The 15,799-nt window shown below is 37.6% G+C and overlaps 1 protein-coding gene across 11 annotated transcripts in view; it reads left to right on the forward strand.

Moving 5' to 3' along the window:
• The window catches only part of cntn3a.1 (contactin 3a, tandem duplicate 1), a 213,963-nt gene that overhangs the window by 157,134 nt on the left and 41,030 nt on the right, over positions 1-15,799 (forward strand). For all 11 annotated transcript variants that reach the window (XR_009826854.1, XR_009826853.1, XR_009826852.1 and 8 more), the window contains one exon: positions 10,676-10,803. Coding sequence is in view for 7 of the 11 variants with exons in the window: in XM_062054358.1 (XP_061910342.1) it covers positions 10,676-10,803 (128 nt within the window). In the remaining 4 variants the exon portion in view is untranslated. The remainder of the gene's footprint in view (positions 1-10,675; positions 10,804-15,799) is intronic.

Consider the following 15,799-nt stretch of genomic DNA (forward strand, 5'->3'; position numbering starts at 1 on the left):
TAAGGAACAGTATAATTTGGCCTGTCGCCATCACGTCTCCATTGCATCGCTGCCACCACAGCCTGGGGGGGGGGGGGGGGGGGGGGGGGCAATAGACTACAGACTGTAGTGAAGTAGGCCGGCTTCGTCACATGAGGAAGCCTACAATTTTTGGTTGTGTTTTCCGCTCCATATGCTGAATGCCGATATACTATATATATCTGTATATTTTTTTCCTTAAAGTAAAAACAATACACAAAACAGTCCTAGTTACCTGAGATACTAAGTATGTCATTATTATGACTTAGTAAGTCAATATTTTTACTTAGTAATTTAATAAGTCAAAAATATGACAAAATAATGACTTACTAAGTCAAAATAATGACAAAAAATTAATTAATAAGTCAAATTAATGACTTAGTGTAAGTAAGCGTTTGCAATAAGCATTTGAAAAAAAGAGTTAAAAGTGGGGCCACATGCTGACATATGCTCAACTCCATCCATCCATCCATTTTCTACCGCTTATTCCCTTCGGGGTTGCGGGGGCCGCTGGAGCCTATTTTAGCTACAATCGGGCGGAAGGCGGGGTACACCCTGGGCAAGTCGCCACCTCATCGCAGGGCCAACACAGATAGACAGACAACATTCACACTCACATTCACACACCAGTGACCAAACAACCTATCTCAACTCATCATGCTTAATTTATTACAGCATTTGGGAAACATGTAGTTGATTTTTATTATGTAATGTTATATTTTTATCAACATGTGATAGCAGGGACCCTGTCATTCAAAACTAGGCTGCTACATTACAAATGATTAATGTAGCTACAGCTGAAAAAATTGTACAATAGCAATAGGAGAGACTATTCATCCCTGAACACCATGGAGTTCATGTAGGCTTTATGATGCAGTTACATTATTATATCAACTATCAGAGAGAGCTTCTTGAAACTCTTCATTTAACATAATGTCGTTTTTTGCTGCTTCAACACAGCTCAATCAACACAGAAAAAGGTCAAGTGAAATAACTTAGTTGTTTACTGTAGGTCAATAATGCTTGTCTTTCTCTCAGACAGACAGGGCTTCGCTGTCCGTTTAATGTGGGGCGTGCACGCACGCACGCACACAACACCGCACAGTGAGCTAACGTTACGCTAAAAGCTAATTAGCTTTCACCTCAAGGACTGCGAGCGAGCTGAGCTGTCGCTTATGTTTCTAGAACGTCAACGGGCTCATAGTGATGTTACTAGTAGTTGTTTGGGAGGTGTTTATTATAATTTGGGGAGAGTCCGCTGCCTTATGCTCACCTGCTAAACACCTTTCTGATCACTCCATCGCAGGAGCACTGACTCCATGTGCTCTGAATACGCACTGCTGATTGGCTGTTACATGCGCTCTAAATACGCACTGTTGATTGGCTGTTACATGCGCTTTGAATACGCACGGCTGATTGGCTGTTACCGCTCTGCGTGTAACCAATCAGATAATTCTGTGGGTGGGACAATGCTGGGTGCTGCACAGACATACTGACAGAGGCAGAGGCAGAACTAAGCTGAGCAGCTTGTTAAGACTTAAGTTTAGGCGGTGGCTCTTTGTTGTTAAATATATATATATATATATATATATATATATATATATATATATATATATATATATATATATATATATATATATATATATATATATATATATATATATATATATATATATATATATATACATACATACATACATACATACATACATACATACATATATATATATATATTTACACAAACGTATATACTGTATATATATATATATATATATATATACGTTTGTGTATATATATATATATATATATATATATATATATATATATATATATATATATATATATATATATATATATATATATATATATATATATATATTATATTACACGTTAGGTCAAAAAAATATATGTCATCCCCACAAGCCTGTTTCACAGGTTTCCCTGGATTTTAACGTATATTCCGCTCTACCCCTGGTATTGAGCACTGTATAACGGATAAACCACAGAAACCTCAACTATATATATATATATATATATATATATATATATATATATATATATATATATATATATATATATATATATATATATATATATACTGAACAAAAATATAAACACAACACTTTTGTTTTTGCTCCCATTTTTCATGGGTTGAACTCAAGTTGGAACAGGGGTTAGTGCGTGTGACTCACAATACAAAGGTCCTGTGTTCGATCCTGGGCTCGGGATCTTTCTGTGTGGAGTTTGCATATTCTCCCCGTGACTGTGTGGGTTCCCTCCGGCTACTCCGGCTTCCTCCCACCTCCAAAGACATGCACCTGGGGATAGGTTGATTGGCAACACTAAATTGGCCCTAGTGTGTGAATGTGAGTGTGCATGTTGTCTGTCTATCTGTGTTGGCCCTGCGATGAGGTGGCGACTTGTCCAGGTTGTACCCCGCCTTCCGCCCAAGTGCAGCTGAGATAGGCTCCAGCATCACCCACGACCCTGAAAGGGACAAGCGCTAGAAAATGGATGAACTCAAGGATCTAAAACTCCTACTTTATACACAAATGACATATTCCTCTCAAATATTGTTCACAAATCTGTCTTAATCTGTGTTATTGAGCACTTCTTCTTTGCCAATATAATCCACCCCACCTCACAGGTATGGCATATCGAGGCATGATTATTGCACAGGTGTGCCTTAGGCTGCCCACGATAAAAGGCCACTCTGAAATGTGCAGTTTTATCACACAGCACAATTTTAATGGAGCGTGCAGTTGGATGCTGCCTGCAGTAATGTCAACCAGAGTTGTTGGCCGTGAATTGAATGTTAATTTCTCTACCATAAGCCGTCTCCAAAGACGTTTCAGAGAATTTGGCAGTATATCCAACCGGCTTCACAACTGCAGACCATGTCTAACCACACCATCCCAGTACCTCCACATCCAGCAGGTGCACCTCCATGATTGTCTGAGACCAGCCACCCAGAAAATAAATAGCACTTGGGCAAAAAAAAACTATGAACATGAAACAAATAAACACTGTGACATGAAAATAGACAAAACTCACTTGGCATGGAACTATGGTAGCATGGGTAACATGGGTAGCAGAAGTCATACAAGAGTTAAAATAAAATCATGTATTTACCTCCAAGCCATGTCCGATCCAACTTTACTTGCATCTCGGGAAAACAAACACCCCATAGTCCACGTTTTGACAGAATGTCGCCAGACAGACTGCCTGGCAACTGGAAGCTTAAATAATACCGACATGATTAGTAACAGGTGCGCGAGTGCAAAACGTGAGACAGGTGCGTGACATGAGGACAGGTGAAAACTAATGGGTTGTCATAGAAACAAAATAAACAAGTGTGCACAAAGAGTCCAAAAACCAAACCGAACATAACCAAAACAAAACATGATCACACAGACATGACAGATACAAAGAGCACCACTGTGCACCATCTTCATAAGTCTTACGTTTATATTTAAGGTCAAGCTCATTGTCTTACATTTTAAAAAGACTTCTATTTCTTAGTAGCAAGCCAAATTCACCTGTAAAGTTTCATTTGAATGTGTGTAGTTCGCCAAACAAACAACCCATTAAGGTTCTTTCTTGTATTTATGTTTGACAGTTTTGAGAGCAATTAATAGTATTTTTCAAGAAGGTGTTTTCTGCACTCGTTAGACCGAAGGCCATGTTGACGCCAACAAGCTTTTAAAACCTGCTGCCACTACAACCGAGGTTATTGGAGGCAGCATCTCAAACGTGGTTGTACCCACAAGTATACACTGAAATTATAGTTGGTTGCCATCTGCCGCAGATATTTTTTGTGCGTGTACATCTGGGTGTGCATCGCCATCAAGTGATATGTATCATAACGCAGTGGTACCTCGGGTAGCGTTAGTAATCTGTTCAAAAGGTCATTTGAAAACAGAATGATACTGTATGAAAACAGAAACAAACATTCCCATAGAAAACAATGCAAATGTAATTACTTAGACACCCCAAAATTTTAACATTCATCCTTCCATCCATTTTCTACCGCCTTTTTTTTAAACTACATTTTAACATAAAAATAATGATAGTTTTACATGCAAACAACAATGCAAAAAGTGTATAAATTACAAATTAATTGGCAAAATTAACAATTAATGTCGGGGTGGGGGCTGTTGGCTCCAAGCGCCACCTCCTTACTTTGATACGAGTGCTTTGTTGAATTCAGTTGTGTTTTTCCCCTTATTTATAAAATAGTAACATTATTAATTCATCATTAAATAATGACAATTCATTCATTTTATATAGCGGTTTTTAATTGAAGCTCAGACGCTTTACAAAAAAAGCTACTAGGTCACGGTTAAGGTTAGGATTAGGGTTAATACAAGCTAAATTAGGAAATATCACATGTTTACACTCGCACAACTCAACATGCCAAAAAGCAGGAGGAAGAAGCAGAGCTCATTTTGTCCTACACTGTCTCTCCGTCTCAACAATTCCTGTGTTGAAATGTCATTTTCTCTTAGGGAGACAAAAACATTAGAGAATGTATAACACTTTGTAGATGGACGCCTTATGCAGTGATTAGAGAATTTTAAAATAGAAAAATAAAAATTATATATATATATATATATATTTATATATATATATATATATATATATATTTATTTATTTATATATATAAATATATGTGTATGTATGTACATATATATATATATATATATATATATATATATATATATATATATATATATATATATATATATATATATATATATATATATATATATATATATGTATATATATATATATATATACATATATATATACCGTAATTTCCGGACTATAAGCCGCACCTGACTATAAGCCGCACCAGCTAAATTTAGGGGAAAATACAGATTGCTCCATATATAAGCCGCACCCGACTATAAGCCGCAGGGTTTTGATGTGTAATTACCGTAGTATATAGGGGTTCCTGCTACCACGGAGGGGATTGTCGGGACAGAGATGACTGTTTGGGAACGCAAAGCGTCCCATTTATTAACAATAAATCTTTCAATCATTCAATCAAACTTTCACATCTTTGACATGGCGAACAGCATTCGTGCAGAGTACAAATAATAAAACGGTGCAAAGTAATACAAAGTGCTCGCCTGTACGTTATCAAAATAACCAGCCTACCGGTATATGAAAAGTCAGTCTTTAATCATTGTGTCATCGTCTTCCTCCTGCGTACTAAAACCACAGAAATCCTCTTCGTCGGTGTCGGAGAAGAACAGGCCGTAAATAAGCCGCACCCTTGTATAAGCCGCAGGGACCGGAACGAAGGGAAAAAGTAGCGGCTTATAGTCCGGAAATTACGGTATATATATATATATATATATATATATATATATATATATATATATATATATATATATATATATATATGTATACACTGAATTTTACTCTTCATTTTAAACATATTTAATAATTATATTGAACATACAGGATACAACCTTGTCAAAAAATATGAAACCATGATTTAATTACAAATATTATTTATTTAACACATAAACCTTAGGCTTAGGTGAGGCTGATTAGAAAATTAAGTATGAGCCTAATATACTGCATAAGAAAAGACAGAAAATACATTTACATATAATTATGATGTACTAAAATAAATAAAAACTAAATTAAGAATTATATGTTTATTAAGTAAACTGTCAATAAAATTTAAGTGCAAAAAATAAAAATACACCTTCACCACTTTAGTCATAATTTGTACTTAAAGTACCAGTACAGTGGAAAAACAAGTTGACTTTATATGCATAATTGTGTTTAATTGTATCCATTAAATCAGGGGTGCCCACATTTTTAGAAGGCAAGCTACTTTTCAAATGTCAAAGTCGAGGTGATCTACCTCATTTTCATATACAGTATATATGTGTATATATTTATCGTTTATATTTATTTATTTATGAAACAGATGTTTTTAGTTGACATGTAAAACGTGTTTAATAAAAATACATGCATGTTTAACACATTCAGATTCCTTTCTTTTCTGAAGACAAGAATATAAGTTGGTGTATTACCTGATGCTGATGACTTGCATTGATTGGAATCAGACAGGCTTCACAGTAGTGCTGATAACTTCCACATTTTCGAATGGAGGAGGAAAAAGGTCCTCCTTTCTGTCCAATACCACATGAAAGTGGTTGTTTGTTGGCATTTTATTTCTCTACCTTCCTTAGTCGTTTTTATACAATTTACAAGGAATACAGTGACAGACTCTTATTTTGTTAGAGCAGGCAGAATGTCTTTTGTGAAAACAGAAACTGTGGGGTTGGTCTTTAGGCTTTTGACAGCGAGTATGTTGAAACAAAGTGTTTGTCGCCTTCCTGACGGTCGATTTGTTCTTACTACTGAACTGGCAGCAGCCAGCGCCATCTCCCAAGATCCTCGGGTGCTGTGAATGTCAATCAACCGACAAAAGTGACGTCATAGTGAATATTGATGATCGCTAATTTTAAAGGTCTATTTTTTTGTTATGTCTGGCTGGCGATGGACCTAATGGACACCCCTGCATTAAAACATAACCAACTGTAGTTACAATCTGCAAAGTATGTGAAAATACCATTTAAACATCACAAAATGCAACAAAATTGTACCGCCTTTTTGAGTATTCCGCTCCGATTGTCTTCGGTAATTTCCGTAGATTGACGTCACCGTAGTAACACTTCTGCACTCTGACCATAGTATCAAATCAGTCATACTGGCAATATGCTAACATTAGAGACAGATGTGCTGTCTATACTTGACAATAATAATAATAATATATTTTATTTCGTTATTAATGACATAAACACATGTGTTTTTCTTTTTTTATGCATTCTAAGTAATAATGATAAATACATAAATCGTCCATCAATAGGGGCTCTCTATTCCACCCGCAAAACCCAATAAAAACCCATCCAAAACCCGCAAAAAATTCTCTATATACATATCGTGACCTGGATATTAACCAAATATTGGTGATGTTGTTATTATAAACGCTAACGCAGACAAACTATGTTTTAGCAGCGGATTGATAACACACAGCTAAGTATCCCTCTGCTGCTTTACTGTGAGCTGGCCGCGATGTCCTGCTGCTCCCGCATCATCGCGTCTCGACTCGTCAAAGTTATTCTAGATTATAAATCAAGCCACTTATCTGCATAATAGGAGGATTTAGCCATAAACCTAAAAGTTGTTTATCTTTGACATTCAGTTTATACCCGGGGATTGAGACAAACACACACAACCGAAGACATTGTCTGCAGGGAGACTTTTCCTTGTGCATCATAATTATTTCTTTATATAAACGTGAAGATATGGACATGCTATCAGTCGTCATCGAAGTAAGAGCAGACATTGTACGGTAAACAATCACTTTATTATGTCAGCAGTTTGTATTTCTTGTTAAGAAACTTCGCAATACTGCTACATGATGCTTAGTATTTCACGAAAGCTGGATCTTTTTAGCAGGGCTTCTAAAACTTGTAGCTCATTCTCCTTATATTCAAGATCAATAATTTAAGGTTCTGGATCATAATTTTTCCCAAAGTAATTGTTGTTGGCTCTCACAAAGTCTGCATGATTTGCATAGTTATTGGTAGGGAAGGGATCTGCGGTTCCTACCTCTACATCATGTGATCATGTGATTGGCTAGCTCATTATCTCTCAAAATGGTTCGGGAATTTCCGTGAGATTGATACTTTTTCGATCATATCTATTTACTCGCAAACTTTGGAAGTCTTTCGGTGTCATACATCAGATATATATGATAATAGCTTCAATATAGTGGCAACTTGTTTTTCCACTCTACTGGTACTTTAAGGTACTCCGGCTTCCTCCCCCATCCAAAGACATGCACCTGGGGATAGGCTGATGAGCAACACTAAATTGTCCCTAGTGTGTGAATGTGAGTGTGATTGCTTGTTTGTCTATCTGTGCTGGGAACGGCATTTCTTTCTAACTTTAGCTCCAAACTTCATCTGTTTGTTTGATATTATCATTACTGCCACACGTGGTTGAAAAGTGTATTACAACTGAGTACCATTGTGGCACATACGGACCACGGCTGAAGAACAGATATTTTTTGGCTGACCTATCGGGGGCACTTGCGGCCCAACAATGAGCCAGAGCCTTATGGTTCCGAAACACTGGTTTAACACATTTATAGACAAGCAGCATCACAACAACATTCAAGTTTAAGTTTCAATCAATCAAAGTTTATTTATGTAACCCTAAATCACGAGTGTCTCAAAGGGCTGCACAAGCCAGGTCCCACACCAGGGCAAGGAAAAACTCAACCCAATGGGCTACAATGTGAAACCTTGGAGGGAACCGCAGATGTGGGGCGTGGGACATCGAGTGGATCTAGTTAATAGTGTGAGAGTCCAGTCCATAGTGGGGCCAGCAGGAGATCATCTTGAGTGGAGACAAGTCAGCAGCGCAGAGACATCCCCAACTGATGCACAGATGAGTGGTCCACCCCGGGTCCCGACTTTGAACAGCTAGTGCCTCATCTTGTGGTCACCTAATCTGTGCCCCCCCTCTCCACGAAGGAGCAGAAAAGAGGCGGCAGATCAACTGGTCTAAAAGGGGGGTCTTTTTAAAGGCTAGAGCAGGGGTGCTCACACTTTTTCTGCAGGCGAGCTACTTTTCAATTGATCAAGTCGCGGGGATCTACCTCATTCATATATATAATTTATATTTACTTATTTATGAAATATATGTTTTTGTTAACAAGTTAAAGGTGTTTAATGATAATGCAAGCATGTTTAACACATATAGTTAATATTGTTAGTAAATTAAAGGTGTTTAATGATAATAGAAGAATGTTTAATACATATAGTTAATATTGTTAACAAGTTAAAGGTGTTTAAAGATAATGCAAGCATGTTTAACACATATAGTTAATATTGTTAACAAGTTAAAGGTGTTTAAAGATAATACAAGCATGTTTAACACATATAGTTAATATTGTTAACAAGTTAAAGGTGTTTAAACATAATGCAAGCATGTTTAACACATATAGATTCCTTTCTTTCATGAAGACAAGAATATAAGTTGGTGTATTATCTGATTCTGATGACTTGCATTGATAGGAATCAGACAGTGGTGCTGATAACGTCCGCATTTTCAAATGGAGGAGTAAAAAAGTCCTCCTTTCTGTCCAATACCACATGAATGTGGTTGGTTTTTGGCATCTTATTTGTCCAGCTTCCGTACTCCTTTGTATACAGTGCACACTTTACAAGAAATACATTGGCTGCAAACTCCGTAGCTTGCTAGCTTGTGCACGCCAGCTTTCTGAGACTCTTATTTTGTTAGCGCAGGCAGGATGAAGCAGAGCTTTTATTGTGCAACTGTGCAGTCGGTCTTTGTAGTTTTGACAACAGGTACGGCGCCAGAGTCTGTTGAAATAAAAAGTGTTTCTCGCCTTCCTGTCTGTACATTTTTCTTAATAATGAGCTGGCAGCAGCCAGCATCATCTCAGAAGACCCTCGGGTGCCGTGAATGTCAATCAAGTGACGAAAGTGACGTCATAGTGAAGATTTATGATCGCTCATTTTTAGGACTATTTTTTTAATGCCTGGCTGGCGATCGACTGACACACCCTCCGTGATCGACCGGTAGCTCGCGATCGACGTAATGAGCACCCCTGGGCTAGAGTATACAAATGAGTTTTAAGATGGGACTTAAATGCTTCTAGTTTGTGTGACATCAAACAGTCCAAGGAACTTGCAGCATCTGCACTACTTTGCACAAATGTTACCTTATTGCTGACTTTCCACCTGTCATATCTAGTGAGATTCCACTACAGTAGCGGTTTGACAGGTAAAGCGCCACAAGTACACTCTCTACCTCAGATGAAATCTGCCAGGCTTGACTGATGACGCCAAGAGTCTTTGTTGTTGTTGTAGGTTACTGGGACAATCTGTTTCAGAGGCTCAATCTTCTTTTATTATCACGCAGCCAGGCAGCACAGAATGTTTATGAGAAATAATTGAATCGCTTTCAATAACTTGTGGGGTTGATCCTAATCGTTTGTCTTTCTGTATTCATTGCAACTTTGAGTCTGGTGATTCATTTTTATTCATTACATGGTACAAAAAGGTTTGACTTAATTTGCCTCAATTCTTAAGAGGAGAGTAGGGATTCAAAGCCTTGTATACAGTAGAACTGCTGGAATGGAACTGGTTTAATTTGCGATTATGACACAGTGAACAGGGTGAGCAGAGGCCTCAGTTTGTGTATTTACTGACTACCGTAGAAATAATTTACATATTAACAATTAAAATATAATTACACAGTATGAGTAGATTCCCTAGTAAAGTCCCTTTGTATTATTCTTATCAAGTCACTGCAGAAGAATCAAACTGTAACCCCTTAATGCTGAGGTCCCCCTTATGTCGCACTGTAGTACAGGAAGCCAATTAAAATTTGCTGAGATAAACTTCAGGCTCAATTTGAAATGCTTAAGGACAGTGGACTTGCTCATTTCATGCACTTTGAAGACATGTGAAGTGACAGCCATGCACGTCCGCACAAGCAGGGCTATGTTTCACTTTAATTTGCCTAAAACAACACTGATGCACTGTCAACGGGCATAATGAGATACGCCTCCGTGTCTATATCTCATCCACAGAGTCACCATGTTGGATAACGGAAGCCTTCGTATTTCCAATGTTTCTAAAACGGATGCTGGTCTCTACACTTGCGTTGCCAGAAACCAGTTTGGGGTAGCAAGCAGTGCTGGCAGTCTTTTGGTGAAAGGTAAGAAGTTTCTCTTTTTTTTTGATTGGTTGATCTCTCTTCACTTTGGGCCTGATTTACTAAAGGTTTGCGTGTACTCAAACACGTGCAAACCTGGGGCCGTACTTATCAAGCTTCTTAGAGTGCCATTTTACACTTAAGTCCTGAAAATTTGCGAAATTTAGTCCTACTCTCAAACTTAAGAATAAAAGCTTTTTATCAATGTTCTTAAGTCTAAGAATCACTCCTACTCTCCACGATATTTAAGAGACCTTCAGAGGTGTCTTAAGTGGTTAGGAGTTGCCAGCAGGGGATGGCACTGAGGCGAGAGACGTGCGCGAACGTTCATCTTTGTTTGATGACGAGCAGCTGATCAAACGGTATCGTTTTGTCACAGATTTAATAATTTTCGATTCCTTGTTGATTTCTGCATGTGGCTGCAGTGGACTAGTATATATAGAGCCACCCACACCATTTTCAAATTAGTTGCCTAATTAATGAATTGGAAAGAAAATGTTATGAGAGTAGCGTATGTGTGTGCCACACACATACGCTAGGTTACAGCATGTGAGGTGAGTGACGTCAGTGAGTGTGTGGGCGAGAGAAGAGAGGGAGCGGTATTGTGAGTGCGAGCGGGGACTAGTTTGTTTTGTGTTGGATTGGCTGTGTGCAAGCAATCAATAAAGCAAGATTTGCAACTAATCGCCGGACTCATCATTCACTCTAAAGTCGTCCGCTGTGGAGACCCACTGCCGGGTAAAGTGAAGGGTGTTGCCCCGAGCATACATCCTGGAGAAGTTTCTCCCCCGCCTATTTTTTACGGTCTGGGAGCAGGAAGCAGGAAAGGTGCAACAAAAAGGAAACATTTATTTTTGATTCATTGCCAATATTGTTTGTTTGTTTTGTATTATTTTGTAGTTTATTGTCAAAATATACACTCCCATTGTCCACTTAAATATTTCTAAGATATTTCTTTATTCTTAGACAAGGGATTCCCTTCCGTGATTGGTCATTTCTATGGACACAGAAATGACGTCACCTAAAATTCCGTTTACGGCACATAGTAATGTCGTAATTCAGTGTGACACTTAAGATTCAGTCCTACACTTCGCTGAAAGTGTGAGTAAGACGCTTGATAACTAACTTTTAAGTGCAGCTTTCAGCGAATAATTTATTTACTCTTAAGTCAACTCTTAGCAGACTTCTTAGGAGTAATTCTAAGAAGCTTGATAAGTACGGCCCCTGATGTGCAAAGTGGATTGCATCTGTTTAGTGATCACGAAGAGGCATGCAATCCAAACATATGCTGATCATCAAAACACCCACAATACTGGGAGGATTAAACGCAAATATAAATATTACTCGTAATGTGATTGATCAACACTCATCACCGTTTTGTGGGCGCTATTTTGCGTTTTATTTACACATGTAAAAAGAACGTGCAAACTGACAATTCTACACACGGCTGCAGACAGACGAGAATCCTCCGTCCTACGTGTGTGTTAACATTTTGGTCATGAGACAAATTGTTTTATCAGCAACATCATGTTATAATTTTACAGCAGCTAGAGCAGTGGTCCCCAACCTTTTTGTAACTGCGGACCGGTCAACGCTTGAAAATTTGTCCCACGGACGGGGGGTATGGTATTTTTATTTTAATTTTTTTGTCATAAAAAAATACAATTATGCGTGCTTACGGACTGTATCTCTGCAGACTGTATTGATCTATATTGATATATAATATAGGAACTAGAAATATTAATAACATGCTGTCACATATACTGTATATACTGTAATATTGTACATGGTCATTGGTATATATTGTATATATGTTATAGACATAATATAATATATCTGTATATATAATATACTGTACACATATTATGTATATATTCGTATATATGTTAGATTTTTTATTGCTATATTAGTCTATTTATACCTGCATTGTCCTTTCCATCCTTACACTTTCCATCATTGTAACTGAGCTACTGTGTTGAATAATTTCCCTTGTGGATCATTAAAGTTTGTCTAAGTCTAAGTCTAAGAAATGGGGGAGAGAGGTTTTTTGGGTTGGTGCACTAATTGTAAGTGTATCTTGTGTTTTTTTATGTTGATTTAATAAAAAATAAAAAATAAATTTAATTTTTTAATTTTTTTAATTTCTTGTGCGGCCCGGTACCAATCGATCCACGGACCGGTACCGGGCCGCGGCCCGGTGGTTGGGGGTCACTGAGCTAGAGGACTTAAGGGGCTGATTAAAACAAATTCAATTGATGCGATTTGGTGTCCTTTAGTTCTTAATGACTTTTTTTTTTTCACATAGAATACCGTAATTTCCGGACTATAAGCCGCTACTTTTTCCCCTCGTTCTGGTCCCTGCGGCTTATACAAGGGTGCGGCTTATTTACGGCCTGTTCTTCTCAGACACCGACGAAGAGGATTTCGGTGGTTTTAGTACGCAGGAGGAAGACGATGACACAATGATAAAAAACTGACTTCATATACCGGTAGGCTGGTTATTTTGATAACGTACAGGCGAGCACTTTGTATTACTTTGCACCGTTGTATTATTTGTACTCTGCACGAATGCTGTTCGCCATGTCAAAGATGTGAAAGTTTGATTGAATGATTGAAAGATTTATTGTTAATAAATGGGACGCTTTGCGTGCCCAAACAGTCATCTCTGTCCCGACAATCCCCTCCGTGATAGCAGGAACCCCTATATACTACGCTAATTACACATCAAAACCCTGCGGCTTATAGTCGGGTGCGGCTTATATATGGAGCAATCTGTATCTTCCCCTAAATTTAGCTGGTGCGGCTTATAGTCAGGTGCGGCTTATAGTCCGGAAATTACGGTATATATTATTAAGATATTTCTTATATGAGAAAAACATTTTTAAGTATGCATTTTTTTGCGTCTTGAGCTGAGTAATCGCAGTCTCTCTTCCATGCACTTTCAGCGGTAGGAAAACAAAAAAAGTGGTGTCATTACAGATGCCCTGGCTAAAAACGAGAGGAGATTGAGCCTTTTCAGTGTTGAACAAACTTCCATTATCTATTAGGTCCTCCCAGTATCTGAGACAATTTAAATCGAGGCTAAAAACATATTTTTACTCCCTGGCATTCAAATCCAGTTGGATAGGATATCTTAGTTGTTTTTATTTCTTGTTTTATGCTTTCTTATTTATTTATTACATTTTAGTATTTTAGGTGATATAGTCTGCCCTTCTTTTAAGGTATATTTCACTACTGTATTTTATTCACCAAACTGTGTTACAATGTAAATGTGACACTAAGTGCCCCTTCTCTTATGTCTGTACAGCACTTTGGCCAACCGGGTTTGTTTTTTAAATGTGCTATATAAATAAATAAACTGAACTGAACTGCACGCCTGCTTCTAAAATGCTCATAAAAAGTGTTTCATATCCACTTTACATTTGAAAACATAGCAAAACGCCACAGGTAGGAGCATGATAAAATGAATGTGCAGTAAATGAGTGTCTCCGGGGTGATGCACCGTATAGTACACGCTAGGGTTGTACCGTATACCGGTATTAGTATAGTACCGCGCGATACTAATGAATCATATTCAGTACTATACTGCCTCTAAAAAGTACCGGTCTCCCACCCGTCGTCGTCACGTCGGCTTTAAGACATGGCTAATGTCTGTCCGCAGTCAGTAGTGTTTTAACTGCCTCAAAATCACAACTCATTGTCTCCATGGAGAGAAGTCAAGTACGTTTGTGTCAAGTATCAACCATTTAGGACGAGTGATTGCTATCCATGCTTCATTACACACCTCAGCACACCGGAGTCATGATAATAGACATATTAAAATGTGTCTATAGTTGACCATTTCAAGACAATTGACCATTAAGGCAATGATCAACTTAACTTTGAATACTCTACACACAAGTGAATGAAATGCATACTTACTCAACAGCCATACATGTCACACTAAGGCTGGCCGTATGAACAACGCCAACACTGTCATACATATGTGCCATATAGTGAAACCACACTAAACAACAATGACAAACACATTTTGGGAGAATATTTGCACCGCAACAGAACAAACACTACAGAAAAAATTCCCAGAATTCCCTGCAGCACCAACTCTTCCTGGACGCTACAATATAGCCATTGGTGGATCTACACCTAATATCCACTGTAATGATATCAGTACAAGAGTGTATCTAGTCAGTACTATGATTACATTAATATTTTTTAGCATGACAAAATGTTTAGTTTTTTTTGTATGTATATTATGTTTATAAACTCAGGAAATATGTCCCTGGACACATGAGAACTTTGAATATGACCAATGTCTGATCCTGTAACTACTTGGTATCGGATTGATACCCAAATTTGTGGTTTTGATTGATTGATTGATTAATTGAAACTTTTATTAGTAGATTGCACAGTTCAGTACATATTCCGTACAATTAACCACTAAATGGTAACACCCATAAATGGGTCCACGTAAATCAATTCATGGTACAAATATATACTATGATCATAATACAGTCGTCACACAAGTTAATCATCAGAGTATATACATTGAATTATTTACATTATTTACAATCCGGGGGGTGGGATGAGGAGGGTTTGGTTGATAACAGCATACTTCAGTCATCAACAATTGCATCATCAGAGAAATGGGCATTGAAACAGTGTAGGTCTGACTTGGTAGAATATGTACAGCGAGCAGAGAACATAGTGAGTTCAGAAAGCATAAGAACAAGTATATACATTAAAAATACATTTGATTATTTACATTTGGATATTTACAAATCCGGGGAGGTGGGATGTGGAAGGGGGAGGGTGTTAGTCAAGGGTATCTTCCAAAACTAATGTAAAGTATCAAACAACAGAAAAATAAGTGAGTATTACATTTTAACAGAAGTGTAGATAGAACATGTTGAAACAGAAAAAAAAACAGATATTAACAGTAAATGAACAAGCAGATTAATAATTCTTCTTCTACCACTTGTCCTTAATAATGTTGACAGAA

This window comes from Entelurus aequoreus, linkage group LG07 (genome assembly GCF_033978785.1).
Source record: "Entelurus aequoreus isolate RoL-2023_Sb linkage group LG07, RoL_Eaeq_v1.1, whole genome shotgun sequence".
NCBI lineage: Eukaryota > Metazoa > Chordata > Actinopteri > Syngnathiformes > Syngnathidae > Entelurus > Entelurus aequoreus.